We start from the raw sequence: 21943 nt of genomic DNA, 5'->3' as shown, positions 1-21943 counted from the left end.
GCATTAGAAGCTGCAGCAAGTCCGAAAGAGTCCTCCTAGCTAGAGGATGTCCAGCGTCATCCAGCACTTTCCTCCCCAGCCTGACTGTCCCTGTCCCGCCTCTTTCATTCATTGGATTTCATTCCTTTTAATCATGGAGGCTCATGATGTTACATGGGTCTTACCTAGGGCAGGGCTTGACAATATTGCCTTCAATCTAGGAGCCAGCTAAAAATGTTAGGAGCCAATTTTTTTTTTTTTAGTGTAGCGTGGGTTGTCAGCTCCCGGGGCAAGGCAACATTTGGATGACAAGCTTCCCGTGATGGGATTGGCCACGCGACAATCGCAGCAAAACTGCACCACGGTTTAGGTGCCATTGACAATAATGGCACCTGAACCTGTGTTTTGTGATCACACTGATTCTGCCATGATCCCAATAGCCCACGTGTGAATGGAGCCGTCCTGGTTCACACATATGCCTTTCTGGATGCGTTTTCAAACAGATTCATATGCCAGGCGAGATATTATGTGTTCCTATTGAGGTGGTTCACACAGATGCAATCCTTAGCGAGTTTCTAGCGGTGCGTTCCAGATTCACAAGTGATAGGCTCCATTCACACTTGTGCGTCTTCAAACTTGTGCGATTTTCATTGCGACTTTACAGTGCGACTTTGGATGAGTGCAACTTTAGCTTTGACCAAGAATAATTGTTTCTGCTGTACAAAGTCGCACACAAGTCGCATGTACAACATTCAGGTGCGACTTTGGAGGGTTTACATGAAGTCTATGGCCCTCAAGTTGCATGAAAATCGGACCAAAGTAATGCAGGAACTACCTTGAAGTCACGCAGATCTGAATGGTACCCACTGGGAAACATGGGGGGGCGACTTGTGATGCGCCTTTGTACCCCAGAGTTGCATGACAAGTCGCATAAGTGTGAACGGAGCCTAAAGTGACATGCAAAGAGAAGTGTTCACATAAGATTGCTATTGACAGGAGTTTTTGCATTGGAGTCAATGGGTGGTGTTTTTACATTGAAGTCAATGGTAGGCGATTTTGCATTGAAGTCAGTGGGAGGTGTTATTGCATTGAAGTCAATGGGATGCAATTTTGTATTGAAGTCAATGAGAGGCAGTCATGGATAGAGAGCGACAAAATCACACCTGTGCTGAAATCTCACAGAAACCTGAATGACATGGAGATTTCAGTATACGTGTATACATATCTGTGAACCCAGACGCCAGGACGCAATTTCTTGTCGCCATGGTGACCTGGCGTCTGGGATTTGTCGAGCCCTGACCTAGGGTGGTCTGTATGCAAATAAAGTCTGCCTAGGAACGCCCACTCCTGCAGACTGACATCCACCCATCAAGTCATTTTGTTATTTTGCAAAACGCCTCTCAAGATCCAGCCCACTGCTTGCACCAGGACTGAGGACTCTTCAGAGGAGCCCTGAGACAGGGTGCTGTAATGTTTTCAGGAAGCTGCGTACAACACCCTGATCTGTTTGCATTGCATAGAGAAACACAAAGATCCAGCGATTAATCTGGGTATTTTTTCATCTTTATTTTAATTGCATGTTGACCGAGAAGGGGCAGGGAAGATGAACAATAACTGTTGTAAACCTCAGACATGAAATATGAACAAAGCATATCCCGCTATAGTGGGCACTTGTCTCAATTCAGAGCACTAAGTGTCATTTCTCTCTGCTGCTTTCTTCCTCTGCTACCTGCATGAGTCACATCTGACAAGTTTTCCTGACACAAAGAGATACAAAGGTGACAGGGATGGGAGCTCCAGCACACAGCCTGTGATTGACATCCTCAGCTCTGTTCCAGTGTGCTCTGTGAAGGGGTTGTGAGCCTTCCCTCCAAACAGCTCTCAGAGATCTCCTCACTGAGCTCTGCAGTATGTAATTTTAGCTCTCCGCCCTTCTGTTTTCTGACAGCTCAGGCTAGTTTTATAAATTCTGTAATTTGAAGGGATGTAGAGAAGAAATAGTGCAGATAAACAGGTACAACGTATGTAGGAGGGGGATTTGTATCACCTGAGGCCGGGCACTTCATTGGGTATATGTAGGTTTTACTATCACTTTAACCACTATCTGACACACACACACACACTATCCACGCCACCATTCGCTGCCTCAGCTGTCAATCGTCAGGTCCCAGCTGATGATTACTCGCCAGCGTCCAGTGATTGCTGAGCATCTCCGACTTTGGGGGGGGGAACAACTGTTTGTACACAAAACAGTTCTCCTTCCTGTCAGCTCCTGCACACTGCTTTGCATGGCTTACAGTGAAGCACGGACACAGTAAACAGCACACAGTTAACCCTTTGATCACCCCTCATGTTAACACCTGCCTGCCCAGTGCCATTATTACTGTGTCAGTGTTTTTTTTCCCCCCTAAGCACTGATCACTGTATTGGTGTCACTGGGGATGTCAGTGACACCAAGTCAGTTCCCCCCTCAATGTCAGAATGCCTGCCGCAGTCCTGCTATAAATCGCTGATCGCTGCCATTACTAGCAAAAAAAAAAAAATCCCAGTATATATACCTCCATTTGTAAACGCTATAGCTTTCACATGGCCTAAATTTATGAAAAAATTTAGATTTTTTTTTTTTTGTAAATTCTTTTACTGGACACGTTTAATAGCAAAAAAAAATCAAAAATATTGTTTTTTTTTTTCAGTCTTCTCTTTTTTTTTTTTTAGCATAAAAAATACACAGGCTATCAATACCACCGAAAGAAAGCTTAATTCATAGGAAAAAAAGGACGTAAATTTCATTTGGGTGCGTTGTTGCATAACCGCGCAATTGTCAGTTAAAGTAATGGAGCGCTGTAACGCAAAAAATGGCCTGATCAGGAAGGAGGGTAAATCCTCAGGATTGTAAGTGGTTAGGGCCTCTCACACAGGGCCTCTCTTACCGTATGCCCCTGCAAGGCCGTCTTTACCCTCAGGTGTTGTGTGCATCCCCGTACAGGCTGTCCCATTGATGTCCTTTGGGACACAGCTGCTGTGTCCCAATGTGACATCCGTGTCGGTGCATGTCCCCAGATATAGACAGTGTAAGTTCAGTGACACGCACCCTCATCTACATGGATGTCATGTAAAGACACAGCAACTAAGTCCATGCAGCCACTATGTGCCAATGGACATGAATTGGACTGCCTGCACGAGGAAACCTGGACCACCACCAATTTATTTATTTATTCCAGGTACTTACATAGTGCCATCAATTTACGCAGCGCTTTACATATATATTGTACATTCACATCAGTCCCTAACCCTCAAGGGGCGTACAATCTAAGGTCCTTAACTCACATTCATACATACACATACTAGGGCCAATTTAGACAGGAGCCAATTAACCTACCAGTATATCTTTGGAGTGTGGGAGGAAACCGGAGTACCCGGAGGAAACCCACACAGGGAGAACATGCAAACTCCAGGCAGGTGGTGCCGTGGTTGGGATTCGAACCCATGACTTTAGTACTGCCAGGTGGATGTGCTAAACATGGCCCTGCATGAGCGTATGGTTTAGTACACCTCTTATGAATGAGGCCTAAATGTCTTTCCTCGATATGGACTGTGATCTCTCTGGTCAGGGATTGCTGTGAATGGCTCAGCATTGTCTGTAATGCTCTGCAGAATATATCAGCACAGTATGAATGACTAAAATAAATGAACTCTGTCTCATAGATAAGCATTTTGCATAGGACTGCCAAACCTTCAACATAGAACTTGCTTAGAACTTACAGGAGCTTAGTGGGATAAAACATTTTTTTTGTTTTTATCCTCGTAATTTTTTATCTTTAAAGTGTTTCCAAAGGCTCCAGGTGTTTTACCTTTATGCATTCTATGCTTGAAGGTAAAAAGACCTTCTGTGTGCAGCAGCTCCCCCAGCCTCCTCAATACTTGCCTGAGCCTCATCGCGATCCAGCGAAGTGAATGACAGCCTCGGCTGTCCCGGGTCTCTGCCTCCTCATTTGGCTGAGACAGCAAGCGGCAGCCATTGGTTCTCGCTACTGTCAATCACAGCCAGTCAGCCAGTGAGAAGAGAGAGGGCGTGGGGGTAAGCCACTGCTCCGTGTGTGAATGGACACACGGAGAAGCGGGTGCACCCATAGCAAGCTGCTTGCTGTGGGGGCACCCGACAGACAGGAGGAGCCAGGAGAGCCTGCGGGGGACCCGAGAAGAGGAGGATCCAGGCTGCTCTGTGCCAAACCACTGCACACAGCAGGTACGTATAGACATGTATATTATTTTACAAAAAAAAATCACTTTAAAGCAGAACTATAGGCAAAACTTTTTTTTTGCTTACGTTTTGGATAGAATAAGGGAAGGTTACAACTCCTGTCAGGTTTTCTTTTTTTACATGCCATCTGTGTCCCATCAGGGAAAATTACCTTCACTTCCTGTCCCATAGCCACTACAGGAAGTGAGGAAATCCCTGCAAATCCAATGGGGTCACCAAAGCTAGTGGAATGTTTCCCCTCTATTACTGTTCTGGGTACAACCTGTTCTTTGTGATAAATAGGGTGAATCTCCCTAATAGTGGAACATACACACATAACCTGACGGGGGTTCTAATTCCTCCCCATGGTATCCAAAACTAAAAATAAAGTTTTGCTGTTAGTTATACTTTGACAGGAACTTTATAACAAGTAATATACAGTATATCTGTTGTGTGGCTTTTGATGAAAAGGTGTATTGGGTAAACTTTGTGTCTATCCCTCAAGAGTTGGTTCTGGCCAGCTCAGTGGATTGCTTTAAAAAAGTCCTGGATTCTTTCTTGGATACACAGAATATAACTGGATAGAACATTTATAGGTAAATTTGATCCAGGGAATATCCGATTGCCTCTTGGGGGATCGGGAAGGATTTTTTCCCCTACAGGAGCAAATTGGATCATTCTTTGCTGGTTTTTTTTTGCCTTCCTCTGGATCAACTGTGGGTGTAGGATTATAAATTTTTTTTTTTTAATGGTTGAACTGGATGGACTTTTGTCTTTTTTCAGCCAGACTAACTGTAACTCACACTACATCATGCTAGTTGGCTGTATTTCTTGTATAGAAACAAATGGAGTCTTCATGCCCAGTATGAAGGAGAGATAAATCCGATGTATTACATAGAAAGTCTCATCTGGGGGAATCAAACAGCTCGGCATTATGTATGACCAAAGCTGTGCAAAGCCTTCGGTGTAGTTGGGTTGTTACATCATTGTAGAATATGTGGGCTCACTAACCTCCTCTCCTTCCGCAGGGTTGGGTGCGCTCAGTCCGAGCCCACAAAGAAGTTTTGTTCCTTCATATCAATGACGGATCTTCTCTGCAAAACCTCCAGATTGTGGCTGAGCCCAGCCTCCAGCACAGGTACCGGTGTCTGTTTTAGAGCAGAATAGTCAGCAATGAAAAGTGTAGGAATATCACACATGTGTATGTAATAGCCACTTGCCTACCGGGCACTTTTACCCCTTTCCTGCCCAGGCCAATTTTCAGCTTTCAGCACTTTGTCTCGCTTTGAATGAAAATTGCGCTGTCATGCAACACTGTACCCTTTAAAAATAATTATAATTTGTTCACACAAATAGGGCTTTCTTTTTATGGTATTTAATCAGCACTGAGTTTAAAAAAAAAAATTGGAAAAAAAACGCGTTCTTCTTCGTCTCTGTTTTTAAAATTTTTGCAAATAAATAAGCTTTCTTCATAAATTTCAGTCAAAATGTATTCTGCTACATTTCTTTGGTGAAAATACCCCAGATCAGTGTTTATAATTTAGTCTGTAGGAAAGCTAGAGTCCAAAAATCATGGTATATATATCTGACAATCGATCAATGCTGATGTACTGACGGCCAATCTCATTTCTTGAGGCCTGAAAATGCCAGGATAGTACAAATACCCCCTATATGACCATTTTTTTGGAAAATAGACAGTCCAGGGTATTTGGTAAGAGGCATGAAGCTGTAATTTTGTAATTTTTTGTCCCAATTTTTGGAAAATTAAGAAATTGAAAAAATAATTTTTTTCTTTTTTTTTTTTTATATGTTGTCATCAGTCCAGTACAGCATTTATCATATAACTGGTGTGGCAGTGATCAGGGACACTGACTGGTGACCAGTATGTGGAAATAAAAAATATTTAATTTATTCTTTTTTCTATTACTATTTTTTTCTATTTACAATTTTTTTTTTCAACACACTGTGACCAGAGCAATACAATGTTAACAATGTGCATAGTTGTTTTTTTTTTTTACACATTATGATTGCTAATACCAATGTTTTTCATTGACATTAGCAACCATTTTTACTGAATGAAACTGATTGATTTAGTCTTTTGTTGTGATTAGCTGTGATTGGGCAAAGCTCAACATATGGTACAGATGGGCCTGTCTGTACCATGTGACTGTTGTGACCAGTCACAGCTGACAACACAATTGTATACAATGGATGGCATGAAAGGAAGCCATCCATTGTATACAATTGTCATGTGATCTGTTGTGGTTGGTCACAGAGGTGACATGACACTGACAGCGGGCCGATGTAGTGATCTGTCCTCTACTGTGTCCCGAGGGCACAGCCGGTGACAGATCACGCTGCTGCACGGCTGCTTGAGCGGCACCTTCTGACAGGACGTCATATGACGTCCACCCAGAAGGAGGAGCGTCGCGCCCGGCCGTCAATCTGCTATAGGCAGAATGGAAGGTGTTAAGATATTCTTCTATCAAAGTTGCAATAGTGGGAATTTATCAAAACTGGAGCAGCTGTGCATGGCAACTGTTAGGGATCCAGGTATGACCAGAAATGTGTGGACTGACACAGGGAAGTAGCAGGCTTCAGGAACACAGGCGTAGTCAGGGCTGGAGAGGTGGAATGGTCAGGCAGGCTGCTAGGTACTGTCAGGCACCGCCCGGTGGGATCTCTAGTACCCACAGAACGGGATTCCCCAGGGTGCGGAGTCTAAGCCCCAGTCTGCCTTTTCACCAGAGCCCCTGATGGTGGGGATGGACTTGGTGCAGGACTGAGACCAGGTCGCGGCCCCTGAGTGCACCCAACTGTGGTAGAGGGGTCCGCCGAGGGTATGTACCGTGGGAAAGCCTGACGTGAAGAGGCTGGCAGACCTAGTAACAGGGACAGATCCGTGCAGGATGGATGGATGGATGGTCTGGGTAGCGTCAGGCAGGCCAGGTCAGCAACGTGCGGGCAGTGAGGTATCGGAGGAGCAGGCAGAGAATAGTCAGGGTCACAAGCCGGGTTCAGTAACTCACGGGCAGCGCGGTACTGAGGATCAGGCAGAAGGATGGTCAGGCAAGCCAGGGATCAAGCAGGAGAAGTCAGCAGAGATCAGGATCAGGCAGGGTCGGCAACAAATCAGATAGTCAGCAGAACAGGAACACAGGATACCAGGTACAGGGGCTCATGGGAAACAATACAATAAAGGCCCTGATCACAGGCCTGGTCCTGCTTAAATACACCTCCTGTAATCAGCTTCAGCTGATGGCTGACTGCAGGAGTGAGCTTCTGGTTGCTGAGAGCACCCGCTGGTCAGCCCTGGTACTGCAGCCCACACGGCAGGTGAGTCCCACCACCAGTGCTGAGTCCATTCCTGACAGCAACCAATCAACTTCTATTTATTTATTTTTTTTCAAAAAAGCTCATGCCCTGATCCATACTAGAACGCAGTGCGGGAAACCCATGATCTGTGCACGTTTCCCACACCACGTTAACAAAGCACGGCCAAAACATTATGGAATTTAAAAAAAAAGCACTGCCCTTTCAATCTGCTGCAGGTGTCCATGCATTGTTAACACCCCAAACGCAGTGCGTTTGCCTGCCCTGAATCGCCTGGTACAAAACTATCATTTGATCCAGATGCAGTGCATTACCAAAAGTAGTGCATGCGTTAAGTTGGTGCGATTTCAGCCCATTCAAAATTAATTAGCCCAGTTGGCACAGCACTGAATTTGCATGGTAATTGCACTGGAATGCAGTGCAATTCCTGTACGATTCCTTGGCAATTTATAGTGTTAGGCTAAAGTAAAACTATAGTAAAAACTTTTTTTTTTTACTTCCATTTTAGATAAAATAAGGGAGGGGTTATGGTTTTTCTTTGCTATCTGTATACCTTTGGGAAGGTTTCCCTTCACTACCTCTCCTACAGTCAAAACAGGAGGTGAGAGGAAATCGCTACAAAGTAAAGGAATTAATTGGGGACTCCCAGGTCTCCAGAACTAGTGTCCCCATTGGAAGATTTCCCCTCTATTATTTTTATGGGGAAAACCCAAAATGTGTGGGTTTTATTCTACTTTCAATGATAATGGTACACAGGATGAACAGAGAGGGTGAATCTCCCTAATGGGGGCTATAAAGACCTGACAGGTGTTCTAATCCACCAACTTTTTAAGGGCAGCACTCAATCCCAGAAAAAAATGAATTAATTATTTATAATTCACTAATTTTTTGGGGGGGATTTAGTGCTGCCTTTGAGAAGTTGGTTTAAATGTATGTTGTTTACCGGAACATATGGCAAGCGGCTCTGTCCCTTGAAGGTTTCCTGAGAATAGTCTCCTTTTCTATAATTTTTTCAGTTTTGTGTTCTAATCCAACTCCATCCTTTTAGTTATTCTTTAAAGCAGCAGTTTAGAAAAAAAAAAAAAAAAGGTCCCCCAAGTTAATGTCATAACATAATGTGTACAGTGGATATAAAAAGTCTACACACCCCTGTGATATAAAAAAAATGAGACAAAGATAAATCATTTCAGAACTTTTTCCACCTTTAATGTGACCTATAAACTGTACAACTCAATTGAAAAACAAACTGTGATCTTTTGGGGGGAAAGTAAACATAAAATGATGTGGTTGCATAAGTGTGCACACCCTCTTATAACTGGGGATGTAGCTTTGTTCAGAATTAAGCAATCACATTAAAAATTATGTTAAATAGGAGTCAGTACACACCTGCCATCATTTATAGTGCCTCTGATTAACCCCAAATAAAGTTCAGCTGTTCTAGTAGGTCTTTCCTGACATTTGCTTAGTCGCATCCTACAGCAAAAGCCATGGTCCACAGAGAGCTTCTAAAGCATCAGAGGGATCTCACTGTTAAAAGGTATCAGTCAGGAGAAGGGTACAAAAGAATTTCCAAGGCATTAGATATACCATGGAACACAGTGAAGACAGTCATCATCGAGTGGAGAAAATATGGCGCAACAGTGACATTACCAAGAACTGGATGTCCCTCCAAAATTGATGAAAAGACGAGAAGAAAACTGGTCTGGGGGGCTGCCAAGAGGCCTACAGCAACATTAAAGGAGCTGCAGGAATATCTGGCAAGTACTGGCTGTGTGGTCCATGTGACAACAATCTCTGTATTCTTCATATGTCTGGGCTATGGGGTAGAGTGGCAAGACGGAAGCCTTTTCTTCCGAAGAAAAACATCCAAGTCCGGCTAAATTTTGCAAATACACATCTGAAGTCTCCCAAAACCATGTGGGAAAATGTGTTCTGGTCTGATGAAACCGAGGTTGAATTTTTTGGCCAAAATTCTAAAAGATGTTTGGCCCAAAAATAACACTGCACATCACCAAAAGAACACCATACCCACCGTGAAGCATGGTGGTGGCAGCATCATGCTTTGGGGGTGTTTTTCTTCAGCTAGAACTGAGGCCTTAGTCAAGGTAGAGGGAATTATTAACAGTTCCAAATACCAGTCAATATTGGCACAAAACCTTCAGGCTTCTGCTAGAAAGCTGAACATGAAGAGGAACTTCATCTTTCAGCATAACAATCACCCAAAGCATACATCCAAATCAACAAAGGAATGGCTTCAGCAGAAGAAGATGAAAGTTTTGGAATGGCCCAGCCGGAGCCCAGACCTGAATCCGATGGAAAATCTGTGGGATGATCTGAAGAGGGCTGTGCACAGGAGATGCCCTCGCAATCTGACAGATTTGGAGTGTTTTTGCAATGAAGAGCGGGCAAATATTGCCAAGTCAGGATGTGCCATGCTGATAGACTCATACCGAAAAAGACTGAGTGCTGGAATCACATCAAAAGGGGCTTCAACAAAGTATTAGTTTAAGGGTGTGCACACTTATGCAACCATAATATTTTAGTTTTTTACTTTTACTTTCCTCCACCTAAAATATTTCAGTTTGTTGTTCAACTGAGTTGTACAGTTTATAGGTCACATTAAAGGTGGAAAAAGTTCTGAAATGATTTATCTTTGTCTCATTTTGTTACATCACAGAAACCTGACATTTTAACAGGGGTGTGAAGACTTCTTATATCCACTGTATACTAGGACATTATGAGAGATTTACCTTTTAATTTAGTGTAAAGTGTTACTAAGCCCACAACAGTAAAATCAGTCTGTATACGCAGTAAATCATATACTATTTATACTCACTGTGGAACCTAAAGGGTTAATCCTCCGCACTGTGTAAAAAAAGATGTTTGATCCTATCTTCTATGATCCTCCCCTTCTTCTACTGTTCCCAGAATAACTCCTGATAGAACAGAGGCTTGGAGGCAAGCTGCACTTGCTCAGTTTGGTGTGTATTACTAGAGCGTTTTTTTTTTTTTTCTTGGGAAAGTGCATGCGATCAGCACAGGGACAATCAGCACTGTCCAGACTAAGGGTCAGGGGTCCTGCAGCCTCATAGGATGATCAAGAGAGAATGAAAATGCCTCCTACAAGCTTTAACCTGGGCTCTGCTAGACACTAATAGAAGGCACAAGACTGCTATATACTGCTATATAAACTGCTAAAAGTTATTTAGCATTTTCTATTTACTAAAATAATTGCATTTCCATGTTGTGTGTACTGTGGGAGACCAGATATAGTGAATGCAGGGTCTGGGGAGAGCGGATATAGTGAATGCGGGGTCCAGGGAGACCAGATATAGTGAATGCGGGGTCCTGGGAGATCAGATATAGTGAATGCGGGGTCCGGGGAGACCGGATATAGTGAATGCGGGGTCCAGGGAGATCAGATATAGTGAATGCGGGGTCCTGGGAGATCAGATATAGTGAATGCGGGGTCCTGGGAGACCAGATATAGTGAATGCGGGGTCCTGGGAGACCAGATATAGTGAATGTGGGGTCTGGGGAGATCAGATATAGTGAATGCGGGGTCCGGGGAGATCAGATATAGTGAATGCGGGGTCCGGGGAGATCAGATATAGTGAATGTGGGGTCCGGGGAGATCAGATATAGTGAATGCGGGGTCCTGGGAGATCAGATATAGTGAATGCGGGGTCCGGGGAGATCAGATATAGTGAATGCGGGGTCCGGGGAGATCAGATATAGTGAATGCGGGGTCCTGGGAGATCAGATATAGTGAATGCGGGATCCTGGGAGATCAGATATAGTGAATGCAGGGTCCTGGGAGACCAGATATAGTGAATGCGGGGTCCTGGGACATCAGATATAGTGAATGCAGGGTCCTGGGAGACCAGGTATAGTGAATGCAGGATCCTAGGAGACCGGATATAGTGAATGCAGGGTCCTGGGAGACCGGATATAGTGAATGCGGGGTCCTAGGAGACCGGATATATTGAATGCAGGATCCTGGGAGACCAGATATAGCGAATGCAGGGTCAGTGGAGATCAGATATAGTGAATGCGGGGTCCGGGGAGACCGGATATAGTGAATGCGGGGTCCAGGGAGATCAGATATAGTGAATGCGGGGTCCTGGGAGATCAGATATAGTGAATGCGGGGTCCTGGGAGACCAGATATAGTGAATGCGGGGTCCTGGGAGACCAGATATAGTGAATGTGGGGTCTGGGGAGATCAGATATAGTGAATGCGGGGTCCGGGGAGATCAGATATAGTGAATGCGGGGTCTGGGGAGATCAGATATAGTGAATGCGGGGTCTGGGGAGATCAGATATAGTGAATGCGGGGTCCGGGGAGATCAGATATAGTGAATGTGGGGTCCGGGGAGATCAAATATAGTGAATGCGGGGTCCTGGGAGATCAGATATAGTGAATGCGGGGTCCGGGGAGATCAGATATAGTGAATGCGGGGTCCGGGGAGATCAGATATAGTGAATGCGGGGTCCTGGGAGATCAGATATAGTGAATGCGGGATCCTGGGAGATCAGATATAGTGAATGCAGGGTCCTGGGAGACCAGATATAGTGAATGCGGGGTCCTGGGACATCAGATATAGTGAATGCAGGGTCCTGGGAGACCAGGTATAGTGAATGCAGGATCCTAGGAGACCGGATATAGTGAATGCAGGGTCCTGGGAGACCGGATATAGTGAATGCGGGGTCCTAGGAGACCGGATATATTGAATGCAGGATCCTGGGAGACCAGATATAGCGAATGCAGGGTCAGTGGAGACCAGATATACTGAATGCGGGGTCCTGGGTTTAGTAACACTTTAAGCCCTTCAGCGGCACGCTGTCACATCTCTTGGCACTTCCATCTTCACCCGGTCTTCCTTCTGGCCTCATGAGCTCTGGCAGTGTTAATGGCCATGCCGCGATGACGTCACTCCCACCCATGTGCACAGGAGTTATGGTCGCTGCACAGTGCTCTGTATTGTCTGCACCCTCAGGGTGTCCTCAATTCAGATCGCAGTTGCAGATATAGCGAATGTCTCCTAAGTGGTGCACGTTTACGAAGTATTCATTATATCTACAGGTAATCTTTATTGTGACCTTACCTGTAGGAATACGTGTCCAAGTGGTGTTTACTACCGCTTTAAAGGCTATGCCCCAACTTTTAAATAAAATAAAGAAATGGACATTGTTGCAGGAAAAAAATGTGTTTTTATTTTTTTCACAGGAGCCTGCAGAACATGGGAAAAGTGTTCAGTAGATGGGAATCACAATGCCAGGCTCCTGCAGGCTCTTTCTCCAGCTCCCAGTGTGTACAGATGTACAGACTTTCAGTTACAGAGCTGGATGAAGTGTCAATGGACTACAAGTGCGTAGATCACCATACTTGGGTTCCAAGTCCGTCTGCCGCAGTGGAAGATGGGACTTGTAGTTCATTCATTCACAGATTTCTGCAGATTTCAACAGTGACAGCTACTGTGGGGAAGAGGAACCCCCGTACACTGTCATGGAGGTGGGGGGGATATGTTGATGGTAGGCCCATTTGTACCATGTTACATGTATAAAATGTAGTGTAGTGCAAAAGATAGTCAGCTTTTAAAGGATAAGCTCACCTTTTGCACAAAAATAATAAATGCACATTTTTTTTGCAGGTAAAAAATGTGCATTTATTATTTTTGTCTGCAGGAGCCTATAAAGCTTTGCACCAGTGATCAGTATATCGCTGGTGCCATGCAGGTCTCCTGCAGATCTGTCAGTATATCTGTTTGACCATATGGGATGTACGGGCAAGCAGATATACTAACAGGAAGATTCAATGAACTACCACGGCGCTCCACAAGACTATCAGGATTTGCAGTTCATTCATTCATGGAGGACTGTGAATGAATGACGCTGCCGTATGGGCGGAGCCTGGCACAGCCTCGCTGTTTTCAAATCTGACAGCTAGTATGGGTATCTCCCCCCCCATACTTCTGTCAGAGGAAGGGGGGGGCAGCGGAATGTAGTTGCAGCATTGGAAACATGTTACATGTTCCACCCTAAAAATGGGTGAAACATGTAACATGTTTCCAAAGGTGAACTTATCCTTTAAGTGAATAAGGTGCCTGATTGGTTGTCATGTACAGCTGTTGCAGATTCTAGCTGCTTCACTTTCGATACATTTCTATCATTGCATTTGTACAATGACGCTTGCAGACTGACATTTTGATGGCCAATTTGACAGCTGTTGCTGCTTTGTAATACATTTCTGGTAGTAGTGTCGGGGGAGAGCTGCAAGGCCTAAGAGATGCGTCCTGAAAACTTTCTGTTTGTAAAAGAAGGGGGGGGGCGGTGCAGAGGGAGGAGAGGTCACTTGTTTGTCAGCACACTAATGCCGGCCATACATGGTTCGAATTCCGAAAGATTTTTCGTCCGTAAATCGGAAACGTCGTTCGCTCGGTAATCCGATGGCGCCATCATTGATTTTGAAAATCGACCAACCAAGTCATAAAGTTCACCCCATATAACAGGCGACTTTCTGTTCCTTCCAGGTCACGGCTCATGCTCATATACTTTTCGGAAAAACGATCGTACGATTTGACCATCATTGAGTCGAAAATCAGTTGTTTTTCACAAATTTTCCAACATGCTCGATCACCGAAAAGGGGAGAAACCACGAAAATCTGTCGGTGCCATTGACCCACTAATAGAGCGAAAATCGGCCGATTATTCTTAGGTCCGGATTTACAGATGAAAAATCGGTCAAATTTCGACCCATGTATGGCTTGCCTAAAGCTTGCATCATGTGAAAAGGTAGCATACTTTGCAAGCCAGAGCCGGTTGTGCTTTGTGAACTCATATGGAAGAAAAATATATTTTAAAAATATTCTCCCCAAATATATTGCCATATATTTGCAATGCTGCAACTTTGGCCATATTCAATATACAGCATTTCAAAATATATTTCAATAAATATATTTACCCTTTTGGGTGGAGCTCCGCTTTAATGTCAATAATGAGCATGTGTCAGGAATGGACATGCCAATGGTGGTGGGACTCACCTGCCTTGTGGGCTGCAGTACCAGGGCTGGCCAGCGGGTGCTCTCAGCAACCAGAAGCTCACTCCTGCAGTCAGCCATCACCTGAGGCTGATTGCAGGAGGTGTATTTAAGGAATGGCCAGACCTGCAGTCAGGGCCTTGGTGTATGTTTCCCATGAGCCCCTGTATCTGCATCCTGTCTGCTTCCTGCCTGATTCCTGATTCTGCTTTGATCCTGACCCTGAATGAACTCCGCCTGTCCTGACCTTGGCTATTCCTGACCCCTCTCCAGCCTGCTCCTTTGGTACCTTGTCTGCCTGATTGTTGCTTACCCGGCCCGTCTGACTACGCTCTGCCTACGCCTTTGTGTCTTGTCTGCCCGATGGTTCCTGACCCGGCCCGCCTGACCGCTCCACCTCACCAGCCCTGACTGCTCTTATCTGTGTACATTCCGTTATCAGTTGGAGGTTTGGTTTTGTTATATTGTGCGTTATATTTGTGTATAACCCTTAATAAATTATATTGTTACACCATACTTGAGCCTGCGTTTCCCTGTGTCAGTTCACGCATCTCTGGTCTTACCAGGAGCCCTGACAGCATGGCCCTTCACTGTATAAACTTGCTGCCATTGAGTCACGGCCGTATTTGATCGCACTGAGAGCCAGTTCCCTCGCGCTATTCACTATTCTCCGCACTGTATACATGAAGGCAGCTGGATTTTTGGAATTCTGCTTTTCATTTGCACATGATGTTTTGTCAGTTGATCAATATTGCTAATAGGGTTGAGGTTTACTGTTCTTAATTATGTCCTAACTGCTGTATGGCTACATGTTAACTTTAAAGTAGGGATCCACCCCAGAGTCTGGAGCAGCACCTGGCGAGCCGCTGAGAGCTTGAGCCAGCCGCTCCCTCCCCCTGCACAGCCCAGCGCTCCAACGAGTAATTTATTGTGTTTGTGTGTCTGATACTGCCAGCAAGGGCTGTTAAAAAATCTGACAAGTTGGCTGTCAGATGAAAGCGATCCAGTGGCTCTGCAGCGGCCGGATCGCTTTCACACACCCCTGTATGTACCAATCGGTCCCCTATGTGATAAAAAAAAAAAAGTTTAATGAAAAATCGGTGTAAAAAAATTAACCACTTCCAGACCGGACACTTTTACCCCCTTCCTGACCAGGGCAATTTTCAGCTTTTAGCGCTATCACACTTTGAATGACAATTGCGCGGTCATGCAAAACTGTACCCAAATGAATTTTTACCATTTTTTTGAGACAGATAAAGCTTTATTTTGGTGGTATTTATTCACCACTGGGATTTGTATTTTTTTTGCTATGTAAATGAAGAGTCCAAAAATTTTGAAAAAAAGTGTTTTTTTTAATAAAATTTTGCAAATAAATAATATTTCATCATAAATCTTAGCCAAAATTTATTCCGTTATCTTTTTAGTAGAAAAAAAAATTATCCAAATTAGTTTATAACCAAAAATTATAATTTTTAAACTTTTTTTTTTACATTTTTATTTTATTTTTTTATATTATTTTTTTTTTTTTTTTTTTTTTTTACATACTGTCACCCTAGCAGTACAGTGTCACCATGGTGACACTGTACTACTTGTGGGGGGTGATGAAGATTTTTTTTTTTTTTTTTTTTTTTACACTGATTGCTTTTACACCCATATAGGATGTAAAAGCAATCATTTCTCCTCTCTGTCTGCATTCTTGCACTCATTAAGAAGTATTGAGTGAGCTGTGATTGGTCACAGCTTGTCACATGGTACAAGGCTTTTGTGAATAGCCTTGTACCATGTGACCTCTGTGATCATTCACAGATTTCACACGTAGTAAGCAATGATGTCACAAGGGACATCTTGCTTACTAGTTTGCATGTGATCACTGATTGGCCAATCGGTGATCACATGATCGGGACCTCGTACGGAGGTCCCATCCGACGATCGGTGTTTCACTGAGTCCGGAGGACACAGCGGGCACCGGATCGCGGTGCTGAGCACTCCCAGGGAGCGCGCACAAGCAGGGTGCGGGGAGGCCATTTATAAATGGCCACCCGACCCTGCACTGCCACCGTCCGGCCGTTTATATGCAACGGCCGGTCGGGAAGTGGTTAAAATCACACCCAAACACTTAAAGCTCCGTTGGCTGTACTTCTTCAGATCATAGGAGTGCAGTTTGTTCTGCATTCCTGTGACCCATTTTCAGCTAACAACAGGCTGAACCCCGATGTCGGCTGATGTCACTCAGCCGGTCCGGGCTGGGGAAAGATCCCGATTTTAAAGCCGGGATCCACCCCAGAGTCTGGAGCCGCTGAGAGCTTGAGCCAGCCGCTCCATCCCCCTCCTCAGCTCAGTGCTCCTGTGAGTAATTTATTGTGCGTGCGCACCCTAAAGTTTGTGCATTTTTTACTTAAATTTTGCATTCCATAAAAAATTGTGCTAATATTGAGTGACATAAAAAATTGGAACTACTGCTATTTTATTCTGTCTGCTTTCAGAAAATATGTTTTGGGGGTTTATGAAATTATCAGGCCTAAAAAGATTTTTGAAAAAAAAAAAAGTGCAAAAACGGCTTTGGCATCAAACAGGTTACAGGTTTATAGGATTATTGTAGAAAGATTGTAAAGCTGTTCATTGTCTCTCTAATATGCCTCCATTTGTTTCCTTTTAGCTCCATCAGTTTCGGCAGTGCGGTGGAAGTGTCGGGGGCTCTGGTGAGTAGTATCGGCACCAAGCAGAGTGTGGAGGTCAAGGCAGAAGATATTCGAGTGATTGGAGAATGTGACACCAAAGTAAGATGTTCTCTATAATTCCAGATTTTCTGGATGGAACCGCAATCTTCAGTTAATTCTAATAATGACCATACACATAGCAATTCCGATTCTTCAGTTTCCATTTTAGTCGATCACCTGATGCGCTGTTTTCAGTCAAGCACTGGCGCGGTCAGATTGAAGAATCCATGATGGTTATCAGATTGCTCTACAGGGTTTACAATTATGAAATGATATATAAAAATCCCCCTGCGCTCCACAGAACCTAGTGAGTGAGCTGCTATCACCTTTTCTCTATACCCCAAGATATGTGAAACAAATTATATTAGTGGTGAAGCGCTCAACTAAAATAATCAAAGAACTAGTGCAATAACCCCTTTATAAATATACGCTGGTGAAAAAGGTGATAAATACTACCTCTTATACAAATAATACAATAATAACTAGTGCAATATCCTCATCACTGTATATTACATCCCTAGTGGTGTAGTGATTAATATTACTTAAACTGTGCAAAAAAAGGTACTCAAATGCAATTAATCGGACCAATTTAAATAAAAAACAAATAGGATGGTGATGCCACACTGTGCAAAAACATAAAAAGTGTTCAAATAATATCACTCCATGCTGCAATAGTGCTCTTCGTGAAATCTTGACGTGACTCCCCTCAATGATAGCCAAAATGCCCCCTCACCTTCCACATTCGACCCTTGCGGGTCACAGAGCTTTTTTTATATATATAATTGCCAGATTTATTCTCCTCCACTGCCTCCACCGACCATGATCCTCCTCCAGGCAGTAAGTAATACTCCAAAAGCTCCCCTCACAAAACGGACTCTGCCAGATATAATTCTCCTCCACTGCCTTCACCGCTCAAAATCCTCCTCCAGGCAGTCAGTTACACTCCAATACCCCTCATAGAATGGACACAGGCACAGGGCGCATATGAAAAACAGAATCACATCTCCATAGTGCAACACCGTTTAATACACTTCATCAGTAGAATCGAACATTACACTCACATGTCCTTCAGCAAGGTAAAGCAGTTCCCATGTACTATGGGTGTATACAGGTGTCCAAAGATGGCGTCCAAACCCGGAAGTACGTCACCCCTATACGTCGACGCGTTGCGCCACAGTCACGTGGCTTCTTCAGGATACCGTATTGGATGGCCGCACTTCCTTATAACCGCTCTCCTAATCTACAAGGGGCGTGCATATTAACTCCATTTTCATGGAGCCCTCTACACAGGACGTCCGCGATCCGCGGCTACTTCCCCTACTTCCAACAATCAATGAAGGGCATGTATATCTATATTTACAAGGATGACCCATGTATAACGATATGCTTTAATAATACAATTAACCCCCATTAAAAACTTTTATTGCCCCATATTTAATATTTATTAAAATAGGTATATAATATATACCAAATACCAATCATAAGCCAAAAAGGGATTTATTCAGGGAATAAACCGATATAGGTATCAACACACCCATATCTACTACCAATACTTCCCTACTCCTAATTATTTGAAACCCCCATTCCATACGCTAAATTTAATACATTATATTTATTTTAAACACATTAATTTGAAGAAATATTACTTAAATAATCAATTCCAATAAAACCATGATTAAAAATCTACTAAAAAAATCTAAAAAATATATAAAAAAATATAATAAAAATCTAATACAGAACTCCTGTATACTACCCATACCACATGTACACATAGATGAAATCATACATTTCTAAAATCGCCACATCTCGCATCTTAGGTTTTAACCAAATATTATTTAAAAGTCATTAATGAAACAATTGAGGTCAAATTCAATATTTAAACCTCTAGGTGACAACGTTTGCATAAAATAAATCCACTTGGACTCCGCCTGACTAATTGTTCTCACTTTGTGGCTTCCTCTCCAATGTTTTTTATAACGCTCTACCCCCCAGAATTTCAATCCCGAGGGATCATTACCATGATGGCTCGCAAAATGTTTAGAAACATTATGTTTTGGGTTCCCCTTCAGTATATTTGTCACATGTTCTCTTAATCTCACCCACAAAGCCCTTTTAGTGCGTCCCACATACTGCAGACCACAGTTACACTCTAGAACATAAATGACCCCTTCGGTTTTACACGTAATGAAATCTTTAATCTCAAATGGCCTACCATTGCTATTGGACGCAAACTCTTTCTTCTTTTGATTTTGCTCTTTTGTGGCTTTGCAGACACTACATTTTTTGCAAGGAAAAAAAACGGTGACATTAAACAGGGTACCTTCTCTATTCGTCTTAGGTGGATCCAATACGTTCTTCATAATTTTGTTCCTTAAAGTGGGGGCTCTCCTATAGACAAACTTGGGTTGTTCTGGCAATATATTGCCTAATAACGGATCCATTTTTAAAATTGGCCAATGCTTCTTAAAAACATTTTGAATTTTTTTATATTGTAAATTAAAATCCAGAATCACCGCTACTTGATCAACCTTCTCCTTATCATCACTTTTTATTTTATTCCCAATAAGTATCTTTCTATCCATATTGGCCACCTCCAATTTACTCTTCTTAAGATCAGACACAGCGTAACCTTTGGATGCAAACCTTTCTTCTAAAATCATGGCCTGAGTATTATAATCTTTTTCATATGTGCAATTCCTTTTTAACCTAATGAACTGGCCCTTTGGAATATTCACCACGAAGGAAAATGACAGCTCTCTATCGGGATGTAACCATTCCGGTCCACATCCTTAAAATGCGTTATGGTACTAATAATTTCCCCTTGTACTTGGATGTCCAAATCTAAAAATTGGATGGACTGGTTACTGCATTTCCATACAAACTTTATATTTTTATTGTTATTATTTAATTGTTTCAAAAAATCCATCAGTTTGCTTTCATCCCCTTTCCATATGATGAAAACATCATCTATGTACCTTTTATACAACGCCAGTTCAGCAGGTTTATCCTTATATACCGAATCTTGTTCCCAGTGGGCCATGAACAAGTTTGCCACACTTGGGGCAAACCGAGCTCCCATGGCTACACCCCTAATCTGTCTATAAAAAACTTTGTCATACCAAAAATAGTTATGACTCAGACTAAAATCCAAACATTGTATAATAAATTTCCTCTGTGTCCAATTCAAATTACTTAATTCCCTCAGACCCCACCCCGTAGCTTCCAGTGCATCCTCATGATTGATAATCGTATATAACGAGGATACATCAGCACTAGCCAATATTATGTTAGAGCTCCCCTTTTCCTCTTCCAGAAGCTGAATTAGATGTTTGGTATCTCTCAAAAACGATACCGTATTCTGGACCAATGGTTGTAAAAAGGTATCTATATATTGGCCCAATCTAGCCAATACCGATTGGATACCGTTGACAATAGGCCTCCCCGGTGGGTTGGCAGGATCTTTATGCATCTTAGGAATTGTATAAATTACTGGTATGCGACAACATTCTGGTACCAAATATCTACTTTCCTTACTGTTTAATATTTTTCTCTTTTCACCTATTTTAATTAACTGTTCCAATTCTTTTCTATATATCCTTGTGGGGTCTTTTAGTAATTTCAAATAAGTGTCCGCATCATCCAATTGCGCCTGTAATTCACTACAATAGTAGTCCTTGGAGAGTACAACAATTCCCCCTCCCTTGTCTGCCGGCCAATTTTAAAAATGGATCCGTTATTAGGCAATATATTGCCAGAACAACCCAAGTTTGTCTATAGGAGAGCCCCCACTTTAAGGAACAAAATTATGAAGAACGTATTGGATCCACCTAAGACGAATAGAGAAGGTACCCTGTTTAATGTCACCGTTTTTTTTCCTTGCAAAAAATGTAGTGTCTGCAAAGCCACAAAAGGGCAAAATCAAAAGAAGAAAGAGTTTGCGTCCAATAGCAATGGTAGGCCATTTGAGATTAAAGATTTCATTACGTGTAAAACCGAAGGGGTCATTTATGTTCTAGAGTGTAACTGTGGTCTGCAGTATGTGGGACGCACTAAAAGGGCTTTGTGGGTGAGATTAAGAGAACATGTGACAAATATACTGAAGGGGAACCCAAAACATAATGTTTCTAAACATTTTGCGAGCCATCATGGTAATGATCCCTCGGGATTGAAATTCTGGGGGGTAGAGCGTTATAAAAAACATTGGAGAGGAAGCCACAAAGTGAGAACAATTAGTCAGGCGGAGTCCAAGTGGATTTATTTTATGCAAACGTTGTCACCTAGAGGTTTAAATATTGAATTTGACCTCAATTGTTTCATTAATGACTTTTAAATAATATTTGGTTAAAACCTAAGATGCGAGATGTGGCGATTTTAGAAATGTATGATTTCATCTATGTGTACATGTGGTATGGGTAGTATACAGGAGTTCTGTATTAGATTTTTATTATATTTTTTTATATATTTTTTAGATTTTTTTAGTAGATTTTTGATCATGGTTTTATTGGAATTGATTATTTAAGTAATATTTCTTCAAATTAATGTGTTTAAAATAAATATAATGTATTAAATTTAGCGTATGGAATGGGGGTTTCAAATAATTAGGAGTAGGGAAGTATTGGTAGTAGATATGGGTGT

General features: G+C 42.8%; 1 protein-coding gene across 6 annotated transcripts in view; it reads left to right on the top strand.

The window, feature by feature from the left end:
* Positions 1-21943, top strand: part of LOC149440253 (asparaginyl-tRNA synthetase-like) — a 142873-nt gene that overhangs the window by 32411 nt on the left and 88519 nt on the right. For all 6 annotated transcript variants that reach the window (XM_089658854.1, XM_089658856.1, XM_089658852.1 and 3 more), the window contains 2 exons: positions 5248-5357; positions 17248-17368. In XM_089658854.1, the coding sequence (XP_089514980.1) occupies positions 5248-5357; positions 17248-17368 (231 nt within the window). The remainder of the gene's footprint in view (positions 1-5247; positions 5358-17247; positions 17369-21943) is intronic.

This window comes from Staurois parvus, unplaced genomic scaffold (assembly GCF_062004578.1).
Source record: "Staurois parvus isolate SC_StPar_1 unplaced genomic scaffold, SC_StPar_1.0 ptg001103l, whole genome shotgun sequence".
Taxonomy (NCBI): Eukaryota; Metazoa; Chordata; class Amphibia; order Anura; family Ranidae; genus Staurois; species Staurois parvus.
This window is presented reverse-complemented; position numbering and strand designations above follow the sequence as displayed.